The following is a 19,352-nucleotide window of genomic DNA, read 5'->3' as shown; positions in this document are numbered from 1 at the left end:
CCCAAGGAACCATCAGACATTCTACAAACTAAAAACAAAAAAAACAAAACCCCACCCTGAAATCACAGCATGTGTAAGTTACTGCTGTCAGATCTGGAGATCTGGAGTACAAGAGTGCAGAAATGGGGAGCGGACACCTGCATATGCATATGCATTTAAGTCTCCCTAGACTCTTCAGACTATGTTCCTCCTTCTATGTTCCTCACCTGTGAACAAAAACTCATTTACCTCTTGCATCTCAGTGATTTCCAATTTAAATTTTACTCAATGATGTGACACTAGCAGCAGATAGAGAAAACACTAAAATATTAGTTAATAACCCTCGGATAAGGAAAAGAAAAAAACAGTGAAGTTGGTCTGACTGACACAAACAAGCACTAAAAACAAAGGCCACAAAAAAGTGCCAGTGCACCAAACTTACATGTAATAAATATTGACAAGGCTCTCTCTGCAGAGGTTCTCAAACAAGAGTGAATCTGAGTTTATGTTTAAAGGCCTTAAAATAATTAACAAATCTCTGACAAAAGATGCATCTTAACCTTTTGTCTTTATATCCATTACCATACCGTAATCTTAACAAGTTAAAGCTTAACATTTTATTAAATACAATTTAAATTGTTCATACTTGAAAGTTGCAAAATGGGCCCTAATGTGGCTTTTCACCTATTACAGCATCATCAATATCATTTTTAGTTACCAAAAACAAGCATATTGGTTCACTTTTCATTTTCAGCACTTACATCCAAGATTTTAAAAAAAAAACAAAAAACCTTTTTTACTTAAGCTCACACGTGAAATGCCTACAGTTCTTCCCCCTCTTTATGTCTCACGTGAGTAAATTCAATGTTAAACTTAACTTTCCTCCACATTTCTTACTGAGCAGTTTTTGGTTTTTTTTTTTTTTTTGTTTGTTTGTTTGTTTGTTTGTTTTTTCTTTTAAATGCAGGGACTGTAGTTACTGAACTGTAGAAATGCTTTTTTTTTTAACACATTCCTATCTTAATAATTTTGTTCTAGAAGTAACATTTTAAAAGAATTATAAAACTTGAAAGTAGCCAGGAAAACAAAAAAAAAAACAAAAAAAAAAAAAAAACCTTAATTTTAGCCACTTAAGACAATGTATCCCAATCCCAAGTATTCAGACACATAGCCCTCCCTCTCTCATTAAACAGCAGCTGACAATCTACATAATAAAATGCTGTTAAAATAGTCAAGTCAACATTTTTACTGCTTTGCAGGCTTAAATTCTTACACAGTGATCCACTGAGATTTGAAAGGATCTGAGCTTTCAAGGGGGAGGAGGGGCATTAAGATCACTGATTTGTTATTACAAGGACAAAGGTTAGGACTTTAAATTTAGATATGCATTTAAAAGTAAGTATACATCTGTTTCAAGATACATAAAAACTAAAAATCATTCAAGTAAGAGCTTCAAAGGTTCAACATTCGATCTTCAATGCCAAATGGCATTTATTTAAAGTCGTCATAGAAATACCATCATGGACTACAGAGATGATTATACATTTTCCACATCAAAGTGACCAACAAATGAGACATTAATCCCATACCAATTTCAACATGCAAGATTTGAAAAGAAACCCGACAAACAGGACTGAAAAGACTACATCAAACACCACTAAACAGAATATGACATCTTTCCTGTCCATGGTAAACTGTGAAAACACAGAAGGCAGCTGTTGTTTAATCGTTAGCCTTACATGCTCACAGGCTTCACTTTCAAGTTCTAAGTATATCGAAACTGCAAAGCTTGCCCACGGAAATCTTACTGGTTACATAAAAAACGAATGATTAAAAAAAGATATACCCTTGTCCTTCCAGTGTTTCTTCTGACCGTCCATTTCTTGTCACAATCTGCCCTCGAGCAGCAATTACAAATTATGCATACCAACAGAAAAGCTGTGAACTGCGGAATTCTCCCTGAGACATGAAGTGCCTTTTCCTCAACCTAAGTCTACAGTCTCCCCTGCTGCGTGGCTGCAGCAGGACTGGAGTCACCTGATTTCTCCGGGGTGTGGAGAAGGCTGACGCAGTACAATCTGTAACTAGGCTACTAATACTCAGACATTAATGCTTCCCTTCTGTTTGGTGTACGAGCCACTTGCTTGCTGCTCATACCAAAAGGAGCTGCCTTTGCAGGAAAAGGGGTGGCTGCCAAACAAAAGAAAGTGAAAAGACTCCTGACACTGATACAGACCCAGTCTGCACCCACACAGACTTCTTTTCTGTTCAAGGGGTAGTTACTGTGCTGCTTCTTGTCTGTTTGACTTGAAACTCTAAAATCAACAGTTAACCCACGAGATAGAAATAGATTGATCCAAATGGGTTAATAATTTCAAGGCTGGGAACTGCCCTTTCTTGTGGGTTTAAAGCACTCATCCTGTAAGGTATGATCAGAAAAATCAATTTAGTTATTTATATTTATGAAATAAATTACTTCAGTGAAGAAATTTTCAATTTCAGCGACCTAAGTTTTTTTTCTTACTTTATATTTCTAGAAATCTCGACTCCTCCAGATATACTGAATTATGACCTACTTCAATTCAATCTTTTAATACTCACTACCTACCACTGCAGACAATGTTTACAGATCTTAGGTTGGAGAAAAAAATAGTCATTTACTAGTTATATCATTTACCTTATGAAATGGCATGATTTAATAAACATAATAGTTGGCAATATTTCTATTTTTCTCAAAGTTTATTAAATTTGCATTCATTCCAGTGTAGAATGTCTTTCTAATGTTCTATAACTCGTTTACTTGATGATAACCTTTGCCCAAGAAAAGGAAATGAAGAGTAGCAATTCAACCAACTAAAATATTTTTACATACATATGGCATGCCAAAATATAATGCATAGACATACATGTATCTCAGGACTATAACTCAACTGAAATGGGGGCATTTTTCTGAAATTTGCTGAATGCATGGACTGCAAAATCATTAAGTGGTCAGAAAGCCAATGATTCATTTTTTAATCTGTCTCTCTTGCTCAATTACAAATAAAAGAAAGCAATTTTAAAAGAATTTTAAAAGTATTTTCAGCTAAAGAACATTACATGTTAAGCCCTTATATAATGTCACCAGACCATATCAAGGATGAAAATGTGTGATCTCTTTCACATAGGTCTAGCATACAGCATGATTCAACAAATACAAAAATACTCCCAGGATGGCATTTTTAAATGAGCTCTTTAAAACTCAGTTTTCGTTAACAGGCTGTCCACCTCATCACACACCTCAGCCAGCTCTCGAGCTCCACTCCCCACTTCTTTCTTCTACTTTTGAAACAGCAAAACTTTCTGCTTGTCTGTTTTAAGATACACTGTTTAGAGACACAAGGAAATGAGAAAAAACCCAACCATTTGTTTGAAAATGTGATTAAGCCATCACTTGTACATTGTTTGGGAAAGCTATAATTCTTACTTCTACTAACTATGGAAAACCAGATCTCTTCCTAGTATGAAACAGTGACAGATACACAGTAGTCTTGAAACTGACTTCAAAATTCTGAGCAACACAAAGGTACAAAACTAGAGGCTTTATTGTGGAAAGGCATTGGCAACTACAAGTCCTAATATACCCTGTAATCTATTGCCCTCTATGGACTGAAAGCCAGCACTTCAACACTGCTGCTGAACTCAACTTCAGAAAAGGAGACAGTCTTGTGATCTAGAAAATTAATAACACTTAAAATGAAAAAAGGGATCATTTTCAAAGTCTCTTAACTTGACATAGCAATTTCAACAAGCAAATATTAAAATCCAATGAAATTGAACATGATGTTGTTCAATGAGGAAACACACACAGGGTTATTTCTAAAGGCCCAAAATATTTCTAAATTTACAATTTAAAAGATAAGTCATTAAATCTTTTACTTTAATGAATACACTTTAAGGAAATCAGTCTGGGGAATCTTCAAGGTCATTTCAAAATGCTTGTAATAGCATGACTCAAACATTTAATTCTGTATAAAATGTCAAAATTCAAAATTGTTTATAAACTCATTTTTAAAATCATTAGCAAGTGTGAAATACCACATTTATTTGGTATGGTTAATTACTGACTATCCCACAAGACTGGTTTTCCATTATGAACACTAGGTGACACCAACATCCCAGTCTGCATTTGATTGCCTAACTGAGCATTGGCAAGCTAGCAAAGGCCACTCAGTAGGTTGGTTGGCTGGCACAAGGAAACTAGATCAGAATATTATAGGGAAAACTACTCTGCTTCTGGACAATTATAAATAAATTAGAACTAAGTAAGAATGAAATGACAAGTAATAAAAAGTAATAGGCTTTCCTTTGTGAAACAACCCAAGCCATCCACTGAAATGTGAAGTAGCACAAAAATCTCTAGAAAATGGAGTAAAAATTGTAACTGAAGAGTTTGCAGCCTACATATAAGGAACATAAAATCATAAACAGAACACTGGAACTTTAAAATGAGCAAAGGTTGAACAAACCATAAAAACTAAAGCACAAATGGCCAATAAAGGTAATTCTAGTTTTGGCAGTAAAATACAAGGTTAATTAATAAAAGGAAAACAAATAAGAAAGGAGAAAATTTAAAAGAAAAAAATTCCATTTTCAGATGTTACAATTCTATACATCAGAGACCCTAAAGACTGCACAAGAAGGCTCATCATCTGATAAACCCTCTCTATAAAATGGTTAAAATAGTATTCAAAGTTAATATTAAAAAATATACCAGTAGACTATCTATAACTGAACATGGCAGGGAAGCATCCCTCTTCACAGCTAAAACAAAAACAAACAAACAATGTGGAGTGGGGAGGGATGGAGTGCACTCAGGAGGCAGAGGCAGGAGCTGAATTAAACTCAAGGTCAGTCTGGTCTACACAGGGAGAGTTTCAGGTTCTAGGCCAGCCAGAGCTGCATAGAGAAACCTGTTTCAAATTTAAAAACCCTTGGAATAAACTTAACAAAGAAGTTAAAGACTTCTACCATGAAAACTTTTTAAGACCCTAAAAAATGTGGCTGGAGATAAAGATGGATGGCTAACACTTGTTGGACCACAGTAATGTTTCCAGAATGAACATGGTAGCTCACAACCATCTGTAACGCTCCAGTTCCAGGAAATTCAATACCCTCTTCTCATTTTCTTGAGCACCAGACATTCATGTGATGCACATATATACACGCAGGCAAAATACTCATATACATAAAATAAGTCTGAAAAAAAAATAAAGGCAAGGTATCCCATGATCAAGACAAGGCAGAATTAAAATTGTAACAATAACTATTCTACCAAAAGCCATCTATAGATTTAATGCAATCTCCATCAAAATTGTACTGACTTCTTCACAGAAATAGAAAAACCAATCTTAACTTTAAAAAGAAACCAGACCACGTCAAACAGCCAAAGCAATCCTGAACAAAAAGAAGTAATGCTAGAGAGATTGTTGTGTTAGGTTAAGTCACACTTCAGAGCAAAAGTAACATGGTACTGGCACAAAACCAAGTGCACATCCAAAAGGCCCAGACAAAAATCCACACAACTACAGCCACTTGATTAAATGCTAAAGAAAAGGCAGCCTCTTCAACAAACAGTACTAAAAAAACTGGATGTCCACATCTGGGTTATCTCTTTACCTTTCCAAAAATCAACTACAAATGGATCAGAGATCTTAAATGTAATATCCCAAACTCTCAAACTGTTAAAAAAGGAAAAACTTCAAAACAGGCATAGGCAACTTTCTGAACAGGATTTCAGTTGCTCAAGAAATAAAGCCAACAAATGATAGATAAATGAGACCTCAGGAAATTAAAAAGCTTGGTATGGCTTTTTAGGTAGACAGCCTACAGAATGGAAGAAAAAAACCTATATCTGACAAGAAGATTAATGTCTACCAGGAACTCAAAAGTGTACTGATGGAAGTTCTTAAGAGATGAAATACAATGTCCAATAAAAATATGAAAAACCGGTCAACCTCACTAGATGGAAAGTCCATCTCACTCTAGTCACAACAGAAGTCATTAAACATTCACAGGCTAGTGAGGTGGGGCTCAACCAGTACAACCATACAGTAGTATGCCAAGCCTGATAACCCAAGCTTGATGCCTCAGGTCCAACATGGTAGAGAGAACTGATTCCTTACAGTTGCCCTGTGACCTCCACACAGAAGCCATGGCAGGCGCAGGCACAAGCATCAGCATACATACACACACAGAAAATAACAGATACATGTAAGAAGGGTTTTTTTGTTTGTTTGTTTTTAAATCAGTTAACAACAAATGCTAGCAAGGCTTTAGACTTAACTACATTGCCTGTTGAAATTGCCATGATGGAATTCAATATGAAATTGCCATGATGGAATTCCTCAAAAAAAAAAAAAAAACAGAAAACTTAAAAAAGATAGGGGTCAGAGATGTGGCTCAGTGGTCAAAAGCACTTGGTGTTCCTGCAGAGACCCAGGTTCAGTTCCTAGCAGCCACATGACTTAAAATCATCTGGATCTCCAGTTTAAGGGACCTGGCACCCTCTTTTGGCATTCACAGGCACCAGGTACACACACAGAGCACAAACATGAATGTAGGCAAACATCCATACAAATAATACAAAACAAAACAAATCTTCAAACAAACAAACAAAAAGTAACAGTAAGCACATGACCCAAATGTACCACTCTTGGGCATATATTTACCCAGAGGACTCCAAGCCAGTGAACATATTGCAAAGATTTGCACATCATCGTATAATGATGCAGCACCACTCACAGTAGCTCTCATGGAACCCACATAAAAGTCCAACAACCAAGAAATGAAAAGAAAATGTGATGCATACACACAATGACATATTTTTCAGCCATAAAGATTTGTAGAAATATGGGTTCGACTGAAGTTAAATTGTAGGTGAATTAAAGTTAGCCTAAGACTGTGATTCTTATACATGATTCTCACAGTTACACACATAAAATTGTTTATGCATGTGAAATGAAAGTAGATGTTAAAACCTTCTAGAAGAATAAATGACACTGACAAGGGGGAGGGAGAAAGGGAAGAGTGAAGGAATAAGGTGGGAATGTGGTCATTTGTATGAAATGTACTTGCTTGGAGCATTTGTTGCTCTTGCAGAGGATCAGGGTTCAGTTCCCAGAACCAACATGGCAGCTCCCAACCTTCTGTAAATCCATTTCCAGGAATCAGAAGCCCTCTTCTGGACTCCACAGACATCACACCCACACACACATAGGCAAAACACTCACACAAAAGACATTTTTAAATACTTATTTAACACACATGTACAATATTGCTCAGTTACTACTGCTTATTTACCATGAATGAAAACATGGCTTGACAACCATCACTGCATAAAGCAGTAGTGCTAGGTTATTCTCTTTAAGTATTATTTTGTTTATATGAATGTTTTGACAAAAAAGAAAGCATATGAAGACTGGGCTGGAGAGATGGCTGAGTGGTTAGGGCTTTGGTTCAAATCCCAGCACCTATCTAAGAAACTGGATATGGTCTTGTGTGCCTGTTAGCCTCAGAACTGTGAAGAGTAGAGACAAGAGGACTGCTAGGGCTTCCTGGTTACCAGCCTAGACAAAAAAGGGATAACTTTTTTGAGGCAGATCTCAAACAGAATGGTAGCCAAAATGAGAATTTGAAAATTTTTCATTGCAGCTCTACTGAAGAGTACCTGAAAGGCAGAATCATGACCTGGTTATTGTTTTGATTTGAAAACTAAGCATGACATAAGATGTAATTTTATGTCAAGTTGACAATGGGTGGACCTGTGCAACTAGTATTAGTGGTCAACTTGACCTCATCTGGAATCATATAAAACAGAAGCAGCTGGGCACACCTGTGGAGGAGTTTGATTTGATCATTTGAGATGATCAAATCCCCTGAAATCTTAATCATTAACCACCTTAAATCTGAATCATTTTAGGGTATAAGACCCACCCTACCCCTCAATTGAAGAATGGTTAATGAAGATGTGGCACATCTACACAATGGAATACTACTCTGCAGAAAAAAAATGTTATCTTGAAATTCACAGGTAAGTGGTTGGCACTTGAAGAAATAATCCTGAAAGAGGTAACCCAGTCACAAAAAGAGGAACACAGTATGTACTCACTCATATATGGATTTTAGACATAGATCCTTTGCTCTATGTCTAAAATCCATATAGATCCATAGCAAAGGATCTATGTCTAATAGATATAATTCACACCACCAGAGGAACTAGGATACAAGATGTGTTCTAAGAGATTCATATAAAGTCTCTCACAGAACCAGGAAGGGACAAGTCCCCCAGAGCACAGAGGAAGTGGGGGGGGGGCAAAAAATGGAGGATAAGTAGGAGAAAACAAGGGGGAGGAAAGGAAAACACGTGCGACCAGGAAGATTGAGCACGATTAAGAAGACGAGAGAGAAAGAGAAAGAGAGAGAGAGAGAGAGAGAGAGAGAGAGAACATAAAAGAGGGAGCCAATATTGGTTTAAAGATAAAAGTGAACACAAAGAAAGGTCTAAATAATTACAAGATTGCTGCCAACTAACAATTTGAGCATCCGTGGAAAGGCTACCATAAATGCCCTTCCCAGAGAGTGAGATCAACAACTAACTTATCCATGGAGCCCTCAACTAATGTCTGTTGGAAACAGGAGCAAACACCCATACATAAACACTGAGTCCAAGTAGAACCCAGATGCAGATGGAGAGGACAAGGCCAGGCAGCAGAAACACATAGAGACAGCTTACCTGAACAAGGAGGAGCTAACGGGCCACCACACTGATAGCTGGGAAGCCAGCATGGGACTGACTCAGGCCCCCCTGAATATGGGTCTCAGCCAGAAGGACTGAGCAGTCTAAGGGACCTCAGACAATGGAGCCAGGATGTATCCCTGGTGCACAAAAGGTCCATGCGAACACATCCCCCATGGAGGGATAACTGCCTTATTCTAGAGATAGGAGAGAAGCCCTAGTCCCTACTTCAAATGACCTGTCAGATCTACATCACCCCAACTGGATAGCATTCCCCTACATGTGGAATTGGGGTGAGGGGATGGGAGGGAGGGTGGTTAGAGTGCAGGTGAGAGGGCAGAGAGGGTAAAAGGGAAGGAAAGAGGGAGGGAGGGGGAATTAGGATTGACATGTAAAATAAATTAAATTATAAAAAATGCTTTGACTCCAAAATTTAAGTTGAAGAACAAGTTACTGGGGAAAAGGATTTCTATTTCTATTTTTGTTTCCACAGAAAATGAAAAGCTGTGGATTCCTTCCAGACTAATGTGGTTTGATCAAGCCAGACTGCCTGAAACAGAGTACCAGGTGATTCTACATTCAAAACAGCTGGACCAAGCAGCCTTACAGACTACAGCCAGGATTTCTGAATCTTCTTAGAATCCCCCATGACAGTGCCCCTTACCAGCAGGAAGTAGTTTGGAAAGAATGACACCCAAATTCCCAAATATTGTCTATAAATGTTTGTTTTCATTTAAATGGACTTGGTTATATAAAATAAAAAGAAGACGACCCACCCTAAAATCTGACCAGCTCCCATCAAAGGACATGAAAGGAAGCTTTTGTTTTTTTGCCTACTTACCTCGATCTTCCTGGCAAGTTCATCCTGTTACTAAGGCAGTCTTTAGCTGGTATTAGAACCTACCTACTTCTATGAAGTTCCAACATAGAATGAAGACCAGCAGCTCTCAAGGGAATTATCTGGAGAGCTGAGACTTACAGTCTTGTAGACTGAACAGCTACCAGATCCTTGGACTTTCTGTCAAGAGATAGCCATCATTGAACCACTTGGACCACAGCGCACGTGCGTGCGTGCGTGCGTGTTTGTACACGAGCCAGTTAAGTTAAATGGTTAAATGAGAACCAAGGATTTTTTATCTCCCTCACTCTCAAAGAAATATAATATAGTACATGCCAAAGCAATTATAAGTATCTGCTTTTAAGCTTTTATTGGATAATTAAGGAAATCAAGCTGAAAAGAATCTAACTCTCATTCTTTTTGTAGAAAAAAAGCTAACATCTAGAGATTGTGAGAAAGAATTCATACCATCCAAATTGTTTACACAAACTCTGCATTTACTTCCTGTGACTTTTATGGACTATATTATATATTTAGGTTTTTTGTTTTGTTTGTTTTCCAGGCATGGTTTCTTTGTATAGCGTGTGTGGGAGGAGCTTTATCTTCTGAGCCATCTTTCCAGCCCAATGTTTAGAAAATCTAAGTTAGATCGTTCTAAAAAATCATTTTTAACTGACAAAATTATAGATATGTTTAGGGTACAATGTGGTAGTTTGATAAATGTACAATGATCAAGGTAATTAGCATTCTCATGTCCTTAAACATTAAATTTTGTTCAGTAATATTTAAACTATCATGTTTACTCACTGCAACATAATTTACACCTAACAAATGTGTAAGCCTTTAATTCTAGCACTTGGAATGCAGAGGTAGGCAGATCTCTTGTGAGTTCAAGGCCAGCCTGATCTACAGTGAGTTCCAAGACAGCCAGAGCATGTGCTGCCATCACCACCCTGTGTTCTTTATTCTTTGAATTCCAAACTAGGGCTACAGATCCCTAGGTTTACCAAAACCTATCTCCTGGCTAACCTTTTACCAAAGACTCTTAGGGGAGCTGTTGCTGTTTTTTTTTTTTTTTTTTTTTTTTTTGGAATTGGGTGGTACATGCATGCTCATTTGTTTAAGTACATCACATAGAGACCACAGATTGTTTGTTAAGACCAGGTCTCTTGCTGAACCTTGAGCTTGCTGACTCAAATAGCCTACCTAGCCAGTCTGTTTGCAGATTCTGCTATCTGCCTCCAGTATGCTGGGAAAATAGGTGGGCCACTGTGCCTGCCAGCATGTATGTGGATGCTAGGGATCTGAATTATGGCTACATGTTTATATCAAGTACTTTATCCACCAAGCCATCTCCCCATTCTCTGTCCCTTACCATAATCTCTATCTGAATTCCTGTCTCTATCCTAAGTAACTTTGGTGCATATGTTATAATACATTTCAACCCTTTGGCCTCAGCAACTTTCTTCATAGCCAAATTTCAATCACTTATAATCAACCTGAACTGTTTTTGCTCTAAAATTCTACATTCAGTATCCAATACATACATCTTACTATTTTCCTCATAACATTCTAAGAGTCACATTTTTATTCCTACCACTTTTTGTTCTTAGACCTAATTTGCACCTAAAATTCACTTGATCTACTATCTTCCTATCAGTTTCCTATTTATCCAACCTGGTTGGCAGCACATCATTTCAAGTACTGCAAACTACTTTATCCCTATTATTCTCAACTCTTTTGGCTCACTGTCCTTACACTGGCCCATGTAGCAAAACAGAACTATCTCAAAAACAACTACTTGCCTTCTCTGATCCCATATCCAGACTACTTAGTTCATTAAAAAAATCACTGGGCAGAGGGCATAACTCAATTAATAAAGCACTTGCCTACCATGCACAAGGCTCTGAGTAAAGTCACTGTACCATACATCAATGATTAAGCTCTTAACACCCTGCCTTTGCAGCCTCTAGTTGGAACTATTTTGTACTTACTTTGCCAAGCATGTTTCAGCTCATTCTCAGCAAATAACCTCACATCCTTTAACATTAATATCAAACAAGTCCTTCGGTTTCAGACACAAAACCCTAGTAGTATCAATACCTATCCACACATTCCTTTCTACTCACTACAGCAGTATTCCTTCTACAAAGCCAATCCCTTCACCTAAATTCTAGAGTTCATCTCAGCATCTATGATCAACTGTTCCAACCCCAAAAGGGGGATGAGGAAAATCTCATACTCCATTCCCCTGTTGGCTAACATTTTTCTTCTTGTTCCCAATCTGTTATCCATGTTTAATCTGTATGGGCCCTGGTCCTCCCACTTCCATCAGTTGGATTTATCAGACATTTTCCTACCTTTTTCATTCCTTAACTCTTATGTGTTAATAACTTATTGTTGCCGCTTGATTTTTCCTTGTCCCTCTCTGTGGCTTTAATTTTTAGCTATGAGTTCATGGCAAATATGTATGTATTAATAACCAGCCAAGCTCTTTCAAAGATTTTTTTTAATGTACGGTATCAGTAATTTCTTTGCCTCAATACTAATATTCAAATTGAATTTATCTTCTCCCAAACCCATTTTGTTTTCTCATGTCCTTCACCTCCATTTTTCATTGTCTTTAACTTCTCTCCATATCTTTCATATTCATATTCATAGCCATCAAACAAGAAGTTGTGGGGAATGTATCCCTGGTGCACAAAAGGACTTTGGGAGCACATTCCCCTTGGAGGGATACTCCCATAGCCTAGAGGTAAGAGGGAAGGCCTATACCCTACTCTAAATGACTTAAAAGATTCTGATGATCCTTCCTGGAAGGAATCACCCTCCCTGTGGAGTGGGGGGGATGGAATGGGAGGGGGGTTGGGGGCAGGGGAGGGAGGGATAGAGAACTGGGATCAATATGCAAAATAAGAAAAAAATAGTGTGTGTGTGTGTGTGCGCGCGCGCGCACGCGCATGTGTGTGTGTATGTGTGTGTGTATGTGTGTGAATATATATATATATATATATATATATATACTGTTGTGGGATATTTTATCCCATTCTGATGCCCCCAATAAAGTTTGGCTGGCAATAAAGTTTGCTTTGAATCAGAGAACAGAGCTAGCTGACCAAAATAAGAGGTTTTGGAGGACTGAGGACAGATACAGAGACACAGAAAATATCAGGGCAATGCTTGGAGTCTTGGCCCTTTTGGGCAGAGGAAGGAGAATGAGGGAAGGTCACTGGTTGCTTCTCCTCTGCTTCTATGATCATTCAGGTTCTTAGCCCAATATCTGAGTCCTAAATCTTTACTGATAAAGAATAATTAGATAAATGCTACAGGAAATCTACATGCTCAGTTCATTATCTGAATATTCAGAATCTCCTCTTGTAACAGAATTAATTTCTGCACTGGTCTGATGCTAGCCAGTGGTAGCTTTCTCCAATATGTTAAGTATATTCAGTAAATACAACATAAGTGCTATATATTTAAATAGGAAACACAGCTAGCAGCTGTGTAAGCTAAGTAAGAAAATGTTGCTGGGATTCATCCATGTCATTTCACTCTCATAGCTCATCTCCTAATGATATTCTTCTACATTCATAGACCAAAGCCTAGCATAATGGTCACCAGAGAGGCTTCATCCAGCAACTGATGGGAGCTGATGAAGTGACCCATAGCCAAACATTAGGAGGAGCTCTGGGAATTCTGTGGAAGAGAGGAAGGATTGTAGGAACCAGAGGGATCAAGGACACCACAAGAAAACCCACAGAATTAACTAACTAGGGGTCATAGGGTCTCACAAAGACTGAACCAACAATAAGGAAGCCTGTAGGTGTCTGACCTAGGTCCTCTGCATGTATGTTATGGTTATGTAGTTTGGTGTTCTTGTGGGATTTCTAAGAGTGGGAACGAGAGCTCTCTATGACTCTTTTGCCTGCTTTAGGGACCCTATTCCTCATACCAGGTTGCCTCATCCAGCCTTAATATGAGAGAATGATATACCACATTTGGTTGATATCCCTGGGAAGCCTGCCCTTCCTAGAAGGGAAAGGGAGGAGGGATAGATCTAGAAGCCTGGGAAGAGAGGAGGGAAGGTAAACTGTGGTAGGGATATAATATATGAGAGAATAAAAAAAAAAAGTGTGCAAAAACAAGCACAGTAAATGTTGAGTCAAAAAAATAGATAATCTGAGCTTTTCATAAATTAAGAGCATGCTTCCTGAAAAAAATATATATATAATATGTATTAAAAATGTATATTTAAATGTTAAAATCATGCTATAGAAATGATCATGCTTCACAAATTTGATATGAAATAATTTCTAAGATTAAAAATAAACACATCTGAAAAGTCTTTTAATTTCCCTTGTCATATCATCTGGAAAACACTGAATAAAAAAAAATACAACAAAAAAGATAATTTTACTAATTTTTTTTCCCTGGGTCCATGATGCAATGTTAACTATGGAAAAGATAACAGCATGAGTTAAGTGTTGAGCAGAAGGGAAGTAGTTAAACTTTTCATATTCTTGTTTTTTGAGACAAATTCACAATAATCCTCCTGCCTTAGCCTCTAGAGTACAGTTTGAACTATGGGTATTGTACCACCATACTTCGTTAAAATTAAAACTTTTAATAATTTTCTTTTTTGATTTTTATTATTTTTTTAATGTGTATGCGTGTTCCCCCTACATATATACCTGTGCATCACGTGTCTGGTGTCCACAGAGGTCAAAAGAGGGCATCAGATCCCCCTAGAACTGGAGGTAGAGCAGGTTGTGAGCAACCACTTGGGTACTAGAAAGTGAACTGAATCTTGTACTAAAGAACAGCAAGTGCTCTTAACTACTGAGCAATCTTCCCAGCCCCACAGAACTAAAACTTTGAACTAGTGAAAAAGATTCTAATCAACATGATGTATTAGATACTATGAACATGTCACAAAATGTTATCTGTGTCCATGGTAAGCCAAAAAGTGGTGAAACAGTGCACATATTGATTACCTGAAGTTTTACTCAGCTCTGATGAAAATAAGGCTCTCAGTGATTTGTCCTCTCTCTGTGTATCAGAAGGAAATTTTTTCTCTGCTTCTTTCATAAGTACTTTGGGTTTAACTATGCTGGCAATTTCTGTTTGCGGTCCCAAAGCAGAAACATTTGAAGGCAATAAGGACACCTTAGATACACTGGACCTATCTTTGGAGAATTCATCTGAAACATGGACTTCATCTTTAGGATGTATATTCTTGAAAGAAAGGTCATGAGGCAATTCTGAACATGGCAATGACCCAGCCCCACTCTGGACATTAGCAATTTCACTTTTGCTGGATACTTCTAGGTCAGTGTATTCCTTGGCTAACTTAGGAGAAGAATCAGTTTTAGAACTGACAAAAGCAGGAAATTCATCTATTATTTCAATTGGAGATGAATCTGAAAATGTTTCATTTTCTTTTATTTTGTCTTCCTTAGAAGTAATCAAGTCGTCATTTAAATAAATCGCAGTATTAAGCTCTTCCATCTGCAAAGGAATTTTCTCCTTTTTGGTCAATGCTGGAATTTCATTAGGTGCAACATCTTTTGTAATACCTAAGTTGGGCTGAAAAGCCTCTAAATATGGTTTTACTATTTCCTGGGGTGAAGCACTAAGTCTCTCCTTGTGTTTGTGTTGTGTTACTGTCTCTGACACTTCAGCAAGACTCTCCTTCATGACCACCACAGCCTTCTCTTGTGTTTGTGGGACTTCAGGAATTGAATCATCACTAAATAAGTCAACTGGTTCAGAATCAGGTGAGGAATCCTCCACTAGCTCAGAGTGATCAGGCACCAATTTCTCAAATGTTGCTATTTCTGAATAATTAGCAAAGTCTGGACTTGGTTCAGTGGAGGGCTTTGTTTCTTTAATTAAATCACATGCAATGGATATATAAGGAGCCTCTGTTTCCTGAACAGCTGCATTAATACTTTCAGGTTCTTTCATTTCTTCCTTTATTCCCAAAGCTTTTAGTGCTACATTCATGGCTTCTTCATAAGGTGGGGGATTTTCAGACTCAAGCTTTGTGCCTTCGTAACTAGCTGATGGAGGTGCTTCGAGTGGGGATACATTGGGCTGTACTGCAGAAGCACTAGCATTTGGAAGGAGAGAATTTAATGGTGCTTCCATAACGATATCAGGCAAAACTGGTGAAGGAGTTGCTTCAGATTCTTCAAATGATGGACAAAGCTGTGCTGTGGGATAAAGTGATTCTTGAATAGCTTCTGATGTTTGGACTAAGTCCATTTTCGTTTCATAAGTAATCTTTGTACCTGTAGCTTCGTTCAGTTCACTTTCACATGCTTCCTGTACTAAATCTGGGGTTAGACCTTCAGGCATGTTTACCACTTCTGCCTTGGTCACCTTTGATAAATTATCTGTTGTGACATAATCTGCCTCAGAGTCCTGTGTTCCTACAAGAAACGGATTTGATGTTTGGGGGCTAGTTTTCTCTGTTGTAATTTGGGCCTTCCTTTCTTCTATTTTTTTTTCATCCGTTTTATTCTCTGAAGTATGATCTTCTAGCAAAGGAAAAATGCTTGCTGCAATGCTATCAGATGCTGAGGTAAAGGAAGCACATGTGATGTATGCTCTGGAGCTATCCTTCACAGGCTCTGGTGTACTGGGGAAAGAAGTGGCATCAGTACTACTTTCACTGTCTTTCCCATGGCTTTTTTGTTCCAGGTTATCTTCAAAGCATTTCTTATCCACTGTATTTTCTGAAATCCCTCTACAAGCCAGCACATCCCTAGTTCCTTCATAAGTATCTTTCACTTCCCATGCTTGCTCAAATGGCTTAAAGTCTGCATACTCTTCCCTCATAGGCGCTACCACTGACACCTGCATTTCACTAAGAACGTCCTTTGTCTTTTCTGGAGACACAACTCTGTCTTCTTTAACGACTTTAGGAAGGGTCACAGGTGACTCCTGTAGATTATGAAGGGCTGCACTGCTACCTAGATCCTCTTTGTCTCTGCTTCTCATAGCTACTTCATCCTTGGGGTTTTCTACTAGTATGGCTGACTCTCCTTTTGCAGAGCCAGTGAAGAACGATCCCATTTCTGAATATTCTAATTCTGAAAACTCTGTTAATCCTCTATCTACAAATGGATTTATTGCCCTCTCTAACAACTCTTTAGAAGCTTCATTTAAAGTTTCTTCAATTGTTCCTTCTGTGGGTGACACTGCTGACAAATTACCAAGGTATTCGTGTTCTTTAAAAGAAACAGTTGAAAGAGGAGACAGAGAAGGAAGAGAGGCAGCAGTCTCAAGCGGGACAGATGGGAAATCCTCTTGAGCAGATGGAACAGTGTCACCTGGCTGCTCCTTCAAATTCATGCTTTTTTCTGTGGCCATGGACAGAAAGGGAAATTAGAGAATGCCAGTGTTCTCGGAGAGAATGCAAGTTTTATGACAGATTCATAAAAGTGTTAGTAAAGACTATTAAAGTGAAATATTAATGGCATTTAGTTAATAAATACCCACAGACTTGGATCATTACTGAAAATATGAAACTATATAGTCAATTTTAAAAAGTACACGGCTATTGTACAACATAGTTAATAAAAATTGTCTATCCCACAATAGCCAGGTGAGGACTCCAAATACTCTCATTACAAGGAAATTAAAAACATCTAAGATGATGGATATACTAATCAGCTTGACCTGACCATGCAACAATGAATATACTACATCATCACACTGTACCCTATAAATGTAGTTATTAATTCAAGTACCTAAAGAAAAAAATAACATGCAGTTTCAGGAGCAGTTACCTGCAGAGACAAATCAAATCTGAAAAAAAAAAAAAAAAACCTCAGGTGTTACTAACTGGAAAAAAGCTATTTTTAACTAGTTTAAAGAAAAAAGATTTAACCAGTAACCAACTGTATAGACTGGGTACTGGAATCAAAGGCCTCTGGAGACAGCCATTCCTTTATATAAAGGCCTGTGGCTATACAAAGGCAAACTATTTAAGAAAATGTAAATATAAACCAAGGGTCCAAGAATCCCTTACATCATTCAAATTATGAATCAAACTCTGCTCAAGCCTCCCTTAGATATAGCATGTAAAATGCAAATTTAGGTTTTGTTTCTTTTTTTTTTTCCCAGTAAAAACAATGTTCTTGGACCAATGCTAATTTTCAGTAAATCCAAAGTACTCTGTTGAGTTAACACTAGAGTGGCAGACTACACAGAGACAAAGGCTGGCAGAAAGAACTTGCCTGCAGAAGAGGGTATCACAGGCTCAGATGCAGCAGGAAGAGCAAAAAGGTTCTCATCTGAAAAACAAAGAGAAGACGACCTCAGCAGAAATACAAGCAAGTTGGAGGAGTGAAGGCAAGAGACTAAGCAAGGGGCAGTTCATAATGAGTTAACCACATTTTTAGAGAAAAGGCTAAGGAAAGTAGAAAAGAAGTTAGAAATAATAGCTAACTCTCACATATGACTAAATGTTAGTCATTTTTTAAGACTATAGCATGTTTGTACTGAATTTTAACCAAAGCTGTTTTTCACTGTAATATAACTTAATATACTGCATCCGAGGCTTTTATTTACATTTGCAGTTAGGTTAATTGTCTTGTTCTACTGCAATCAAAACTTAAAAAGGTTAAGTATGATAAAATATATAACTATTTCATTTAATCATTTGTTTCCAGTATATGTTCCATTTAAAGAACACTTTCTGATAATTATGTGTTTTCTCTCACATTCATAAAAGCAACATTACAGTCACTATACAGTGCTGAAGACAGGCATGAGCCACTAACCAACTGTCACTCAGGAATGAAATCATCAACCCCCTCTTATTATCTTAAGTTACCTTTTCATTTGTTTTAAGTACTTTATATCCTAGAATTCACTTTACTTTCCACCCTATTGTCACAATGGTGGTTAATAAATTCATTACATATAAAAAAGAAACTTACTAAAGTATGCACAACTAGAACGAGACCCTTACATAGCTTAGCTCCAGCCTTTCCCATATGAAATACAGCAAAATTTGTGCCCTGCCCACATTCTTATGTTGAATCTTTAACTCCTATATTAGATATTCAGACAGAGCTTTGGGAAGGTTACCAGAGTTAGATGAGGTCCTTTTGAAAGTGAGGCTCTGGTTCAATGTGATCATTGCCCTTACTAGAGGAGATACCAGACAGCATGCACACAGGGAGGCTGCCTCAAAATAAAATCTACCAACCAAACTGAATCTTCTCAGGGTCAAGCATTATTACAAATGTCAATTGTGCAAGCTACTTATTTTACAATACACTATATATTAAAATGTCAACCTTGTATGTATAATATCAGTTTGTACCTGTGGTTAGAACACAGAAAAAACTAAACATCATCTGTTTTACACTAGGAAGGGCTCTAGCACAGGACTACTTGGAACAACTCAAGGCATAGCAGGAAAGCTTCTCTTCTGCAAAGAAGACTCAATGAATTTGGAAAAACACTTCTACCAGGAAACAGGAGACAAGGCTGATTAAAACAGATACAAGTAGAGGACCTAGGCCCTGCCCCAAATGATGATTCCCCATAGAGGACCTCACCCTTTCTATGGGACAGAAGAATGGGGGATGGGATGGGATGGGATAGGGGTCAGTGGGGAGCATGGAAGAATGGGAGAGAGAGGGAACTGGGATTGATATATAAAATAAGATTGTTTCTAATTTAAAAAGTAATAAAAATAAAAAAAATATAGACCATGACAGCTTAAAAAAACAGATAAAA

At 37.6% G+C, this 19,352-nt stretch overlaps 1 protein-coding gene across 1 annotated transcript in view; it reads right to left on the bottom strand.

The window, feature by feature from the left end:
* Rtn4 (reticulon 4) overlaps positions 1-19,352 on the bottom strand; it is a 53,295-nt gene that overhangs the window by 27,289 nt on the left and 6,654 nt on the right. The window contains exons 2-3 of the mRNA XM_051200713.1: positions 17,840-17,896; positions 14,588-16,960 (exon numbers count right to left, since the gene is read on the bottom strand). Of these exons, the coding sequence (XP_051056670.1) occupies positions 14,588-16,960; positions 17,840-17,896 (2,430 nt within the window). The remainder of the gene's footprint in view (positions 1-14,587; positions 16,961-17,839; positions 17,897-19,352) is intronic.

Source organism: Phodopus roborovskii, unplaced genomic scaffold (assembly GCF_943737965.1).
Source record: "Phodopus roborovskii unplaced genomic scaffold, PHOROB, whole genome shotgun sequence".
Classification (NCBI taxonomy): Eukaryota; Metazoa; Chordata; class Mammalia; order Rodentia; family Cricetidae; genus Phodopus; species Phodopus roborovskii.
Note: the sequence above shows the minus strand (reverse complement) of the source record. Positions and strands in the feature narration are given on the sequence as shown.